Source organism: Littorina saxatilis, unplaced genomic scaffold, assembly GCF_037325665.1.
Source record: "Littorina saxatilis isolate snail1 unplaced genomic scaffold, US_GU_Lsax_2.0 scaffold_752, whole genome shotgun sequence".
Taxonomy (NCBI): domain Eukaryota; kingdom Metazoa; phylum Mollusca; class Gastropoda; order Littorinimorpha; family Littorinidae; genus Littorina; species Littorina saxatilis.
Window position 1 is genome coordinate 1 of NW_027127617.1, and position 14,005 is coordinate 14,005.

The 14,005-nt window shown below is 40.8% G+C and overlaps 1 protein-coding gene across 1 annotated transcript; it reads right to left on the bottom strand.

The window, feature by feature from the left end:
- Positions 1-772: 772 nt before the first annotated feature.
- Positions 773-11,748, bottom strand: LOC138956025 (sulfotransferase 6B1-like; the record flags this gene model as incomplete). The annotated part of the gene is given in 5 exon segments (XM_070327495.1): positions 773-938; positions 1,476-1,579; positions 4,628-4,948; positions 6,284-6,466; positions 11,560-11,748. Coding segments are annotated over 4 exon segments (769 nt in total), but the record flags the coding sequence as incomplete, so codon positions are not given.
- Positions 11,749-14,005: the final 2,257 nt, after the last annotated feature.

Consider the following 14,005-nt stretch of genomic DNA (forward strand, 5'->3'; position numbering starts at 1 on the left):
TTATATGTTTTTGGAATCAGAAAATTATGAAGAATAAGATGAACGTAAAGTTGGATCGTTTTATAAAAAAGTAATTTTAATTACAAATTTCAGATTTTTAATTACCAAAGTCATTAATTAATTTTTAAGCAACCAAGCTGAAATGCAATACCGAAGTCCGGCCTTCGTCGAAGATTGCTTGGCCAAAATTTCAATCAATTTGATTGAAAAATGAGGGTGTGACAGTGCCGCCTCAACTTTTACAAAAAGCCGGATATGACGTCATCAAAGACATTTATCGAAAAAATGAAAAAAAACATCCGGGGATATCATACCCAGGAACTCTCATGTCAAATTTCATAAAGATCGGTCCAGTAGTTTAGTCTGAATCGCTCTACACACACACACGCACACACACACACACACACATACACCACGACCCTCGTCTCGATTCCCCCCTCGATGTTAAAACATTTAGTCATAACTTGACTAAATGTAAAAATGGAACTCGCTTATTAACCGCCAGCTACAATGAATATCTGCATAACCTGAGACATTCAAATCAAAGCGAATAACCATAACACACACACACACACACACACACACACACACACACACACACACACACACACAGACAGACAGACAGACAGACCGACACACACACACACACACACACACACACACACACACACACACACTCGCCGACAACAATATAATTACACAATCAAACAAACTGCACACAAACTCAGCAACTCGTCAATCAAGAAATCCGCGAGCAATTTTCACATCTGACCTTCCCTGTACATGAGTTTTTTGTCGATTCCGTGTTCTTCCCAAACCTTTCCTTTCCTCTTCCGCATCCTGTCTATTGTGCATGCGTCCGCGACTGACTGCAGGAAGGTGACTTCATGGTTTTTGCCAAGAAAGCGGGACAATCGTGTGAGCTCCTCCACTGGATTCTGTGTTGCAAATAAGGTAGATTTTATGACTCATAAAAAAAAGACTGGAAGCGTAAGTTTTATTCTACATACAAACTTGCCATAACATTCTGTTTTTGATAACTATAGCATTTTTTTTCTCTCTTTTTCTTGGTAATTCAATATAATTATATAGGTGAGCGCACGTATGCAAACACAAGCGTAAGTACGTTTAAATTACACAATCACTCTCCCGCTTTCTGTAACTCTCTCTATCTCTCTCATTGACACCAGCACAGACAAAAGGAGAGAGAGAGAAAGATACGCACGCACGCATGCGCACGTACACCCCCCCCACACACACACACACATATACACATGCACGCACGTACACTGACCAACCCACACACACACGCGCGCGCACGCACTCACACACACACCAAACACACACACACACAACAAAACACACACACAACAAAACACACACACACATATTCACCCCCCCCCCACACACACACACACCCACACACACGAGACACACATACATGAACACATACACGCATATGAACTTGTACATACCTTCATCAAACTCTCATAAGACAACACATGTATGGGTTGGTCGGGATTGTCAGCGATGACCCTTGCCCAGTCATTCAGGTAGTCAGCAACACCGCCACCATCCACTGAAAGAAATCAAAACCGGCACGGTTGGCCTAGTGGTAAGGCGTCCGCCCAGTGAGCGGGAGGTCGTGGGTTCGAACCCCGGCCGGGTCATACCTAAGACTTTAAAATTGGCAATCTAGTGGCTGCTCCGCCTGGCGTCTGGCATTATGGGGTTAGTGCTAGGACTGGTTGGTCCGGTGTCAGAATAATGTGACTGGGTGAGACATGAAGCCTGTGCTGCGACTTCTGTCTTGTGTGTGGCGCACGTTATATGCCAAAGCAGCACCGCCCTGATATGGCCCTTCGTGGTCGGCTGGGCGTTAAGCAAACAAACAAACAAACAAACCGTTCAGGAGAAACTTTGAGAAGTATGACACGTGCAGGGGAGCCCCTTTTCAGATCTCCAATTATTTGAGAAATTCGGATTTTAAAACGCAGAGGTGAATTTACAGAGGTTATTTGTACAGATAATGTTTTAAAATAATAAAGTCTGTCTGGCTGTCAGGCTGGCTCTCTCTCTCTCTCTCTCTCTCTCTCTCTCTCTCTCTCTCTCTCTCTCTCTCTCTCTCTCAAATGTTTATGTCTAAGCAGGGACACATTGTTAGACTAGGCGTCATCTTAAAACCCCAATCCTTGAATAGCTAATATGGTTGGTTCGTTCGTTCGTTCGTTCGTTCGTTCGATCTCTCTCTCTCTCTCTCTCTCTCTCTCTCTCTCTCTCTCTCTCTCTCTCTCTCTCTCTCTCTCTCTCTCTCTCTCTCTCTTATCCGATGGGTCTGTGCATATTTGTTGGGGCGCAAAGCTGGACAACACCGCAGTGTTGCAAGACCGTGTGTGAAGATCGCGCGAAATGGGAATCCCGAGGAGTTAGAGAAAACGTTATCAAAATGAAACATGACACCGAACACGTTGCTTCTGATCGGTACATATGCTTCAGTACATGTACTATAATTCGTATTAAACCTGAGGTCTATATGAACCTCCACCACGGAATGAGTCACATGTAACCTTTGCATGATTTTCATATGTTCACATTTTCCTAAAGAGTTTTTTATGCTCTATCCTGTGGTGAAACCCGTTTTAGAAAAGAGCGAAAACTGTTTGAGTTATAAGTCTGTGACTAAGGTGACCCTCACACTGTTACCAGACACTCCCCGGACTTACATTAAGCCTTACACAGAACCGTGCGAGGTGACATGCGACTCATTTCGTGGTGGAGGGTCACCATTTTATGACTATTCGGGGCTACGAGTTTGAAAAGATAGGGCTGAGAATTATGTCAAGAATTATGCACAGTGAACGCGACCTAAAACCCAGCCCATACTGCGTGTATGACCTTGAAAGCTTCGTTCAACGCTTGAATTTTGCTGTGGTAACTTTCGGTTTGCTCTTTCTCTCTCAGGTTTGAGCATACTTTATTGCCAAGAGGGCTAGAGCAGAAAAAATAAACGCCTGGACAGAGATTCGAACTCAAGACCTTGAGATGTCGGGGACGATGTCTTAATCGCTAGGCCACCAGCGTTGACAAAGAGAGAAACATGTATAATGTTATATCATTCTACGCTTGAATTACCATTCATGCGTTGCAAAAACGTCATAATTGCCGTTCAAATTTACCTTTCAGGGCCGGACTACCGGGGGGTTATGGGGGTTGCGCAACCCCCCCCCCCCCCCCCCCCTAGCCCAAACATGTACCTCACTTATTTAAAACATTTTTTATTATTGTTTATTTTATGCCGTTTCATGCAAGGAGCGACCATTTTGCTATCTCAGAATATGACCTACCCATCAGCTTCAGGGGGCTTCGCCCCCTGACCCCCACTGGCAACCCCCCCTCCTCTTCGCCTAGTCCGGCCCTGCCTTTATTTTGCAAGAATGTTTCACGGAAACACAACACATGCATGTTTAAACCGCCATGCTACACGACATTCGCGCCAGGCGATGGCTGCGATATCTGTATTTACAACATACAAAAAAATGAGAAGAACTGTAATTGAATCACTCCAAAGCGCTGTGCAGTTGAAATCAAATAACGAAGAAATAGTAATATTCACTTCTGAACAATAGACAGATAGAGGTATAAATCGTGCTTCTTCAAGAATAACAAAGAATTAATTCATATTTACCAGTATATGTTTTCTTCTTTTTCACAATTGGCGCAGTAGCCTAGTGGTTGGGACATCAGCCCCGAAACTAGAGATCCTGAGTTCGAAACTCCGCAAAGGCATTTATTTTTTCCAATCGCTCTCTCTTGAAATAACAGTATCAACCATGAGAGAGCAAACCGGAAGTTTCAAACTTTTTCTTTATTTGGTGTTTAACGTCGATTTCAACCACGAAGGTTATATCGCGACGGGGAAAGGGGGGAGAGGGGGTAGAGCCACTTGTCAATTGTTTCTTGTTCACAAAAGCACTAATCAAAAATTTGCTCCAGGGGCTTGCAACGTAGTACAATATATTTCTTTCTTTCTTTATTTGGTGTTTAACGTCGTTTTCAACCACGAAGGTTATATCGCGACGGGGAAAGGGGGAAGATGGGATAGAGCCACTTGTCAATTGTTTCTTGTTCACAAAAGCACTAATCAAAAATTTGCTCCAGGGGCTTGCAACGTAATGCAAGTTTCCAGTACAAAGGACTTAACATTTCTTACATACTGCTTGACTAAAATCTTTACAAAAATTGACTATATTCTATACAAGAAACACTTAACAAGGGTAAAAAGAGAAACAGAATCCGTTAGTCGCCTCTTACGACATGCTGGGGAGCATCGCGTAAATTCGTCCCCCTAACCCGCAGGGGGTAAAATTCAAACGTTGAATGAAGATTTTAAGGTCATACACGCAATATAGGTGGGGTGTTAGGTCGCGTTCACAGTGCATAATTCTTGACATGATTCTCAGCCCTATCTTTTCAAACTCGTAGCCCCGGATAGTCATAAATAGACCACAGCTTTAAAGGTATGTTTAAAGTGACTTTAACTTTCATAAAAAGCGCTGTGAGTGATATATCGACCCGTCTGTCAGCATAAGACAACATTTCAAGTTTTTAATAATCAACACAAGCATACCTTTTCCTTCCAGGAAGAGTGGCAGGAAGTTGCAAAGCTGACCATGATAATCCCACCAAATGCCGTTTTTGAACATGTGGTACAGCGACACCGCCGAATCCTTGGGATGCCTGTAGATCATCACGAGTTTCGTCTTCTTCTGCGTCACTTCCGCCGGAAGTTCGTGAAACGCCACGTGAGTGTTGAAGGTTCTCGGCGAGGGCAATTTTTCGTACTGTGCCGGGCTCCACTTTTCAAACATGCCAGATTGCTTTTCCTCTACCGGGAGGTCCGTGCTTCCTGCGTGGATCATTCTTATCTGTTCCCAGAGCCAGTGACAGCCTGCACAACATGAAGTGATCAACAACAAAATATAAATGATTACATGGCAGTGTCAAAGGGACATTTGGTAACGGTTTCGATACGATTACAGTTCCTATGAGCGATCGTGAAATCGTACCATCAGTCTTATTTTTTTTAAAGTTTCTAAACCCTTTGTCAAATGGTCTTGCGGAAGTGCCGACTGACCTATTTGCATCGGTAAGATCAGTGTTTTATGTGTAGAGACGGACGGTAGTGCTGTGCGAGAGGTAAAATGCTGTCACCCCTGTGTGTGAGTGTATACTTGTCGAGGCTGACCTTGCAGCCGGGGTGATGTGACGTCAGAGAGCGACGTAAGACTGATCGGAATGCGGGCGTGTTTGTTGTGTTGTGGAGTGATAGTATTTTGTTAATTAGAGTTAGTAGTCGTCTGTGGTTGTTCTTCTTCTTCTTCTTCTTCTTCTTCTTCTTCTTCTTCTTCTTCTTCTTCGTTCATGGGCTGAAACTCCAACGTTCACTCATGTTTTAGCATGAGTGGATTTTTACTTGTATGACCGTTTTCACCTCAGGCAGCATACGCCGATTTCGGGGGAAGCATGCTGGATAACAGGATATTTTCCGTGCGCACTTGGTCTTGTGCTAGCGTGTACACACGAAGGGGGATAAGGCACTAGCTGGTATGCACAATAAGTTGACCTGGGAGATCGGACAAATCTCCACCCTTAACCCACCAGGCGGCCGCGGCCGGAATTCGAACTCACGACCTTTCGATTAGGAGGCCGATGTCTTCCCACTGCGCCACTTCGCCTGTCGTTCTGTGGTCCAATGCCTGCGGAGAGGAACTGTTGGGAGCAGAATGTGGACTTTTTCGGAAGACAGAAAGTTGTGCTTCTTTTCGGACAACTTCCAGGACGACTTTAGCTTGTGATTTTATTCCAAGGACTGGTGTGTTGTGATCAGAGCGGTTTCGCTGGATTCAGATGGAAGTGTGTGTATTGTACCGGACTGTGTATTTTTCTAGGAACAGCGACAGGTAATTTGTCCCCCATCACACAGTGACAATATCAGAACTATAGTGCTCACAAAATACGTCGTATGTGTGTGTGTGTGTGTGTGTGTGTGTGTGTGTGTGTGTGTGTGTGTGTGTGTGTGTGTGTGTGTTAATACGTGTGGGTATGTTTGTATGTGTCTGTGTCTGTGTGTGTGTGTGTGTGTGTGTCTCTCTCTCTCTCTCTCTCTCTCTCAAACACACACACATATATTCACCCCCACCCCCACCCCCCCACACACACACACCCGCAAACACACACACGCACACACACACGCACAATAACACACAAACGCACACAGACTTACCCGATCTCGGATATGAACACAGAATGATGTCATCATCACGTAAGTGCAGGGCTCTTAACTCGTCATAGTCCAAGTGGTCAAAATCAGGGCACATTACATGACCATTCGGATACTGGGCAAACGTGACCGTATCCCCCGCCGCGTCAGGTATCTTGACCATTTGACTTTTCGTCTCCATCTGTCCTGAGCAAGAACAAAAGAATATGTATAGGATTATCTATACTTTTTGTTGTATCAAGTGTGTGTCTCGTCGTATGTGTGTGGTCCTAACGCTTTAGCATTCTTGTTTATCTTTTTAGAGTCATAGTCTATAGTTTGGACTTAATGTTTTAGATAGAGTGTGTGTGTGTATGTGTGTGTGTGTGTGTGGTGTTTGTGTGTGTGGTGTTTGTGTGTATTTGAGTGTGTGTGTGTGTGTGTGTGTGTGTGTGTGTGCTCTGTTTGTGTGTATTTGAGTGTGTGTGTGTGTGTGTGTGTGTGTGTGTGTGTGCTGTTTGTGTGTATTTGAGTGTGTGTGTGTGTATTTGAGTGTGTGTGTGTGTGTGTGTGTGTGTGTGTGTGTGTGTGTGTGTTGTAATCTTCCTTCCTGTTACGCAGAAGAGGTCTTCAAAACGGTCTGTGACTTACTGCCTTAAACAATATGCAAAGCCGGGCAGAAAAACAAACATGAACCTACATAATTATTTAAAGCTTATTTTTACGGCGGCACACACACACACACACACACACACACACACACACACACACGCGCGCGCGCGCGCGCACACAGACACACACACACACACACACACGCACGCACACACACACACACACACACACACACACACACACCGACACACACAACAAACACAAACATACACACCCACGCACAAACACACACACACACACACACACACACACACACACACACACACACACACACACACACACACTGTGTCGCATATAAACTGAACACAAACACAATGGCTGTCACAATTTCTCGTTTGCAATGATCGTCATGCATGAGAAGGCATTATTACGAAACGACATGTTAGCAACACTACATTTTACCAAAAGATAACAATATATCGCTTTTAATGGGGACCCATGCAGCATGACCCACTTTCCCCACGAATAGTTCGTGAAAGAGGCATGGTTATAAATGTGTAGTTCTTTTCACATAGTCAAGCTAAACTATGATGTTTTAACATAGAGGGGGAATCGAGATGAGGGTCGTGGTGTATGTATGTATGTATGTATGTATGTATGTATGTATGTATGTATGTATGCATGTATGCATGTATGCATGTATGCATGTATGCATGTATGTATGTATGTATGTATGTATGTATGTATGTATGTATGTATGTATGTATGTATGTTGTATGTATGTATGTATGTGTGTGTGTGTGTGTGTGTGTGTGTGTGTGTGCAGCGATTCAGAGATAACTACCGGACCGATCTTCATGGAACTTTACATGAGAGTTTCGGAGTATGATATACCCACACGTTTTTTTCATTTATTTGGATAAATGTCTTTTATGACGTCATATCCGGCTTTTTGTGAAAGTTGAGGCAGCACTGTCACGCTCTCATTTTCCAACCAATTTTGTAGAAATTTTAGTCAAGCAATTTTCGACGAAGGCCGGACATTTCAGCTTGGAAGCTTAAATATTAATTAATGAGTTGTCCTTAAAATCAAATTTTCGCAAAGAGATTCAAAATTGATTGCATCGTATTTTTTTTTTATCAAATTCTGAATCAGAAAATATATACATATGTCATGTTTTGTCTTTTTTTTTTTTTTTTTTTCTTTTTTCTTTTTCTTTTTTCTTTTCTTTTTTTTTTTAACCTCAGTTGCATGCAGGTTTGCTACTTCAATTATTTTTTGCCTTTTTATTATATCTTTTTTTTCTTCTTTTTTTTGTGGCTTGGAGCAAACCTTCTTCATAGGTCTTTTCTTTTCAAATGTGTACAATTTTTAAATCAATAAACCTTATCAGTAAACTAATATGTTCAAATAAATAAATAAATAAAAATAATCATAACATAAATTTATTCCTAATGTTCAGCTCAGTTTCCAGTACACCAAATCTTTTTTAACACTCAACTTATACCAGGCCCCTGAGGGTTAAGTCCCTTTGAAAAATAAATAATATTTCAAGGGGTGTCCCATATCTAAATTTACTTATACACATTTTTCCAATCAAGATTAAATGGGTAAGATACTTAAACATTTCATGTGTCAAACCATTCTTATCTCGCACATAAATCAGCACATCTGTTGCTTGTAGAATAATTGCTATGTTATATCGATTGTAGAACAATGTTTCAACATGCTTCCACAAATGGTGAATTTTACTGCAATAGAAAAAGAAATGTTCAATGTAATCAACTTGTTCAATACAGTATGGACATTTATCATTATTTGCGAGTCCCATTTTTAAGAGGAGAATATTGGTTGGGTATATATTGTGTAATATCTTCCACTGTAATTCTTTTAGTCTGGTTTCTGTTGTTGTTTCTTTTGCATTAAGCCAAACTTTTTCTTCAATACTAATACCAAGTTTGTTCAGCCAAAATCGAACACAGCAGGGTGGACTATATTTCATATCTGTCATAAAATTTCGAAAATCTCTAGCTTTTAACATCACTTTATCATTAAAATACAATTTCGAGAATTCTTCAGTGACAGCATATACATAATCCGTATTGTTCTTTAAATAACGAGACAACGCCGAGTGAACAACAATGTACTGTAAATAGAGTTCTGGTGAAGTACCAATTAGGTTCTGTACATTTTGAAATGTCATGTTTTGTCTTAAAATGTGATCACAATTAACGAAAATATGTTAATTAGTACTATGATTAAAATTTAAGAAATTGATCCAAACATTATTTCATCTTATCCTTTATCATTTTCTTATTCCAAAAACGTTTATATGTGACCCTCCACCACGGGATGAGTCGCATGTCACCTTTGCATGATTTTCATATTTTTACATTTTCATAAAGAGTTTTTTATGCTCTATCCAGTGGTGCAACCCGTTTTAGAAAAGAGCGAAAACTGTTTGAGTTATAAGCCTGTGACTAAGGTGACCCTCACACTGTTACCAGACACTCCCTGGACTTACATTAAGCCTAGCGCAGAACCGCGCGAGGTGACATGCGACTCATTTCGTGGTGGAGGGTCACATATATGATATGTTGTATTCTAAACAAGCTCGGGCGCAGTGGCGTGGTGGTAAGACGTCGGCCTCCTAATCGGGAGGTCGTGAGTTCGAATCCCGGTCGCTGACGCCTGGTGGGTAAGAGTGGGGATTTTTCCGATCTCCCAGGTCAACTTATGTGCAGACCTGCTAGTAGTGACTTGACCCCCTTCGTGTGTACACGCAAGCACAAGACCAATTGCGCACGGAAAAGATCCTGTAATCCATGTCAGAGTTCGGTGGGTTATAGAAACACAAACATACCCAGCATGCCTCCCCTGAAATCGGCGTATGCTGCCTGAATGGCGGGGTAAAAACGGTCATACACGTAGAATTCCACTCGTGCTTAAAACATGAGTGAACGTGGGAGTCTAAGCCCATGAACGAAGAAGAAGAAGAAAAAAACAAGCTCAGAAAGTTAAAAAGAATACACAACAAGTTGCGTAAGGCGAAATTACAACATTTAGTCAAGCTGTCGAACTCACAGAATGAAACGGAACGCACTGCACAACCGTATACTCGTAGCATCGTCAGTCCACCGCTCGTGGCAAAGGCAGTGAAATTGACAAGAAGAGCGGGGTAGTAGTTGCGCTGTGCTGCATAGCACGCTTTTCTGTACCTCTCTTCGTTTTAACTTTCTGAGCGTGTTTTTAATCCAAACATATCATATCTATATATTTTTGGAATCAGGAACCGACAAGGAATAAGATGAAATTGTTTTTAAATCGATTTCGGAAATTTAATTTTGATAATAATTTTTATATTTTTAATTTTCAGAGCTTGTTTTTAATCCAAATATAACATATGTATATGTTTTTGGAATCAGAAAATGACGAAGAATAAGATGAAATTGTTTTTGGATCGTTTAATAAAAAAATAATTTTAATTACAAGTTTCCGATTTTTAATGACCAAACTCACTCATTAGTTTTTAAGCCACCAAGCTGAAATGCAATACCAAACCCCGGCCTTCGTCGAAGATTGCTTTGCCAAAATTTCAATCAATTTAATTGAAAAATGAGGGTGTGACAGTGCCGCCTCAACTTTTACAAAAAGCCGGATATGACGTCATCAAAAGTATTTATCGAAAAAAAGAAAAAAAGTCCGGGGATATCATTCCCAGGAACTCTCATGTCAAATTTCATAAAGATCAGTCCAGTAGTTTGGTCTGAATCGCTCTACTCACACACACGCACAGACACAGACACACACACACACACATACACCGCGACCCTCGTCTCGATTCCCCCTCTATGTTAAAACATTTAGTCAAAACTTGACTAAATATAAAAACGCGCTTTCCTGCTTACCACAATACGCTACCGCGCTATTCTGCCGGCTCAAAAATTTCACTTCGTTTTGCACGTGAAAAGTGGGCGATTTCCTTGTCGCGGGGATTGACGAAGCTGTTACGTCTTGGTGAAAACATGCAGTGCGCGTCCGGTTTCATTCTGTGAGTTCGACACATTGACTAAATGTTGTAATTTCGCCTTTCGCGACTTGTTAACAAGTATTTTCGTGGGCTGAAACACCACATTATTTTGGTATGTTAGAGTGAATAGTTGCGAACAACAGTGTCAACAACAGTTGCCAACAACAGTGTGTGTTTGTGCAGTGTGTGGGTGTGTGTGTGTGTGTGAGAGAGAGAGAGAGAGAGAGAGAGAGAGAGAGAGAGAGAGAGAGAGAGAGAGAGAGTGTATAAACACACACTGACACACTGTGAAACACACACACCCACTCATAAACACAGACACATATACCCACACGCACACACACTGACAAACACACACGCACACACACTGACACACCCTGGGGCACACACACACACACCCTGGGACACACACACTCGCACGCACACACACACAAACACATATACACCCACACTCATTGTCGCTTTTTAGAATTAGAGGAGTCGCTCCGAGTCCGCTCTCAGTATCTGCAACTACATTTATTAAGTACACTCAGACTCTTACGGGAAATAATTAACATGTTAACAACGGCAAAAACAGCATTAGCTCTAACACACTGACTTAAACGGGTCCGGTCAAAGGAGCGAAATACAAATAGCAAAAGTAAACATCGCACATACTTGATATTTCAGTCCTGGCTCGAATGTGTAGCAGACGCCTTGTAAAAAGTTTTTGTCAGTTCGATGACCCCAATGCAAACTGGTATATCCAGTGAGTTGCCTTTCAAAAAGTAGGGCATACATTCTTCACAAAGGCGCCCTTTCCATACCGCACGTAAATGTCCTTGTATGTATAAGTACCCGCTTGTAAAAGTGCGGCGCAGTGATACCGAACGTCTGTTGCTCTCATGCAGTGCAAAGTAGGTCGTTCAAGTCACAATGAATGACCGCGTGTTATTTATTGTCACTTATGCAAAGGGACCGGGTCAAGGACGGATAACTTTACTATCCATTATGTCATGGACAGATAACACAAGTCATGTACTTATAACACATTGTGAACACGAGTAGTGTAATATGAAGTGTCTTTTTTGATCGGAATGTTCCAGGAGGAAATTTAACAACATACACACGTGTCATCACAGTGAGGGCAAGTAATGGTGATATTGTTGATGATCAATTTCTTGTGTTGAATGAACAAGGATTGCCAGATCGGGTTTTGACAGAGTTAAATAGATTGTTTTATAAGTTTATTTGGCAGAGAAAGTGTTCGAATAAAAAAGCATTTGAAAAAGTGAAAAGAAAAGTAATGGAGAAAGAAATAAGTGAAGGTGGGTTGAAAATGTTAAATGTGCACAGTATGCAAGAGTCTTTTTATTTACAATGGGTTGGACGTTTGTATGAAAAGAAGGGAGAAAACTGGACGTTTATACCACTATGGTTTCTGGGACATGTTGTTTCAGGGTATGGTTGTTTTGATTTGAATGTTAAACCGAGTAAGGAATTGAATTTGACAATGATTGGAAGCCCATTTTGGCAGAGAGCAGTGTGGACACATTTGAGTTACAAGCTTAGGATGGAACATGATAAGATTGATGTAAACAATTTTTATAAACAGATTTTGTGGAGTAATGATTTGATTCGGTATAAAGGGAAAATGTTGTTTTATTTGTATTGGAAAAATGCTGGGATTGAAAGAGTAAGTGATTTGTTTATAGTGGAAGAAAAGAGATTGAAGTCAGCAGCAGAGGTATCTATATATACAAATTGGAAAGAATAATGCAAATATTTTATTGGATTATTGGGCATTAATAAACGCATTACCCAAAGTATGGATTAATTGGATTGAAAATAAACATATTATTGTCCAGATGGATAAGCAATTGTTTGATGGTAGCCTGTATATGATAAAAATAAGTCAAATACGAAAAATGATAGAAAAGAAAAGTGTAGATACTGCTGTAGAAAAACCTTGTGTATATAATTTTTGGTTGAGGAAGTTTGGTGTACAAGTAGATAAGGAAATTTGGACCCTTGCCTATGTTTCCAAAGAAGTGAGGTTAAGAGAATTGCAATGGAAAATTTTACATAACATATATCCAACAAATATTTTATTATGTAAAATGCAAGTCAGGGAGAATAACAGATGTTGTATATGTTGTACGGAAGTTGATTTTGTTGAACATTTTTTTTATGAGTGCATACCGGTAAAGTTGTTTTGGACGAAGATAGAAAACTGGATAGAGGAAAAGGCTGGATTAAGGGTTAAGTTTAAGATGCAGGATATAATATTTGGTTATCAAGACACAAGTTGTAAAAAGATGAGAAATTTTGTAAATCACGTAATATTAATTGGGAAAATGTGTGTTAGTATTTTTAGAAAGACAACTTGTCGGGGATCAGTGTTTGTAATTTTTGAGTTTCAAATATTAAGTAGAAAATTTGATTTGTAAATATAAGGAATATTTCCATTGTAAAGAGAAAAGGTCCATGTCTCGTGAGTGTAATATACCTCTATGTTGGAGTTAAAAAGAAGAAAAAAGACCAATGAAGAAGGATGCTCACCGCCTATTTACAAGAAAAAAAAGGAAAGAAAAAAGAGAAGAAAACAAGGAAGGGTTGAAGCAGCCTGCATGCAAATGAGGTCGAAAAAAAACCCCACCCAACATACACACACACACACGCACGCACGCACGCTCACGCACACACACACATATGTACACACACACACACACACACACACACACACACAAGCTCACGCAGGGGAGCCCTGACAAAAAGCATGAGTTTGACTTTAAAATTCGATTAATCCCGTAAAAGTGAACAAGCTATGAATCCATTTTGAGAAAGTGTTCTGGTCAATTGGACCTTAAAAACGTTCAAGGGACATTCGCTGTGCAGTAATTTAGAAACTTCTGCAACGATTTGCTCAAAAATGTTAACTCTGTACATTATGTACCGTAGGAGCTAGCAACACAAAAAACGCGTCACAGTCGCGCTCAATGCAGAAAGTGATTTCCCCCCCGTCGTTTCCAGACTGCTGTAAAATATGAAACAGATAAGATACATCATTAAAAAAAAAAAAGATTCGTGGAGGATATTTTATTGGCTTTACGGTAATACCTCT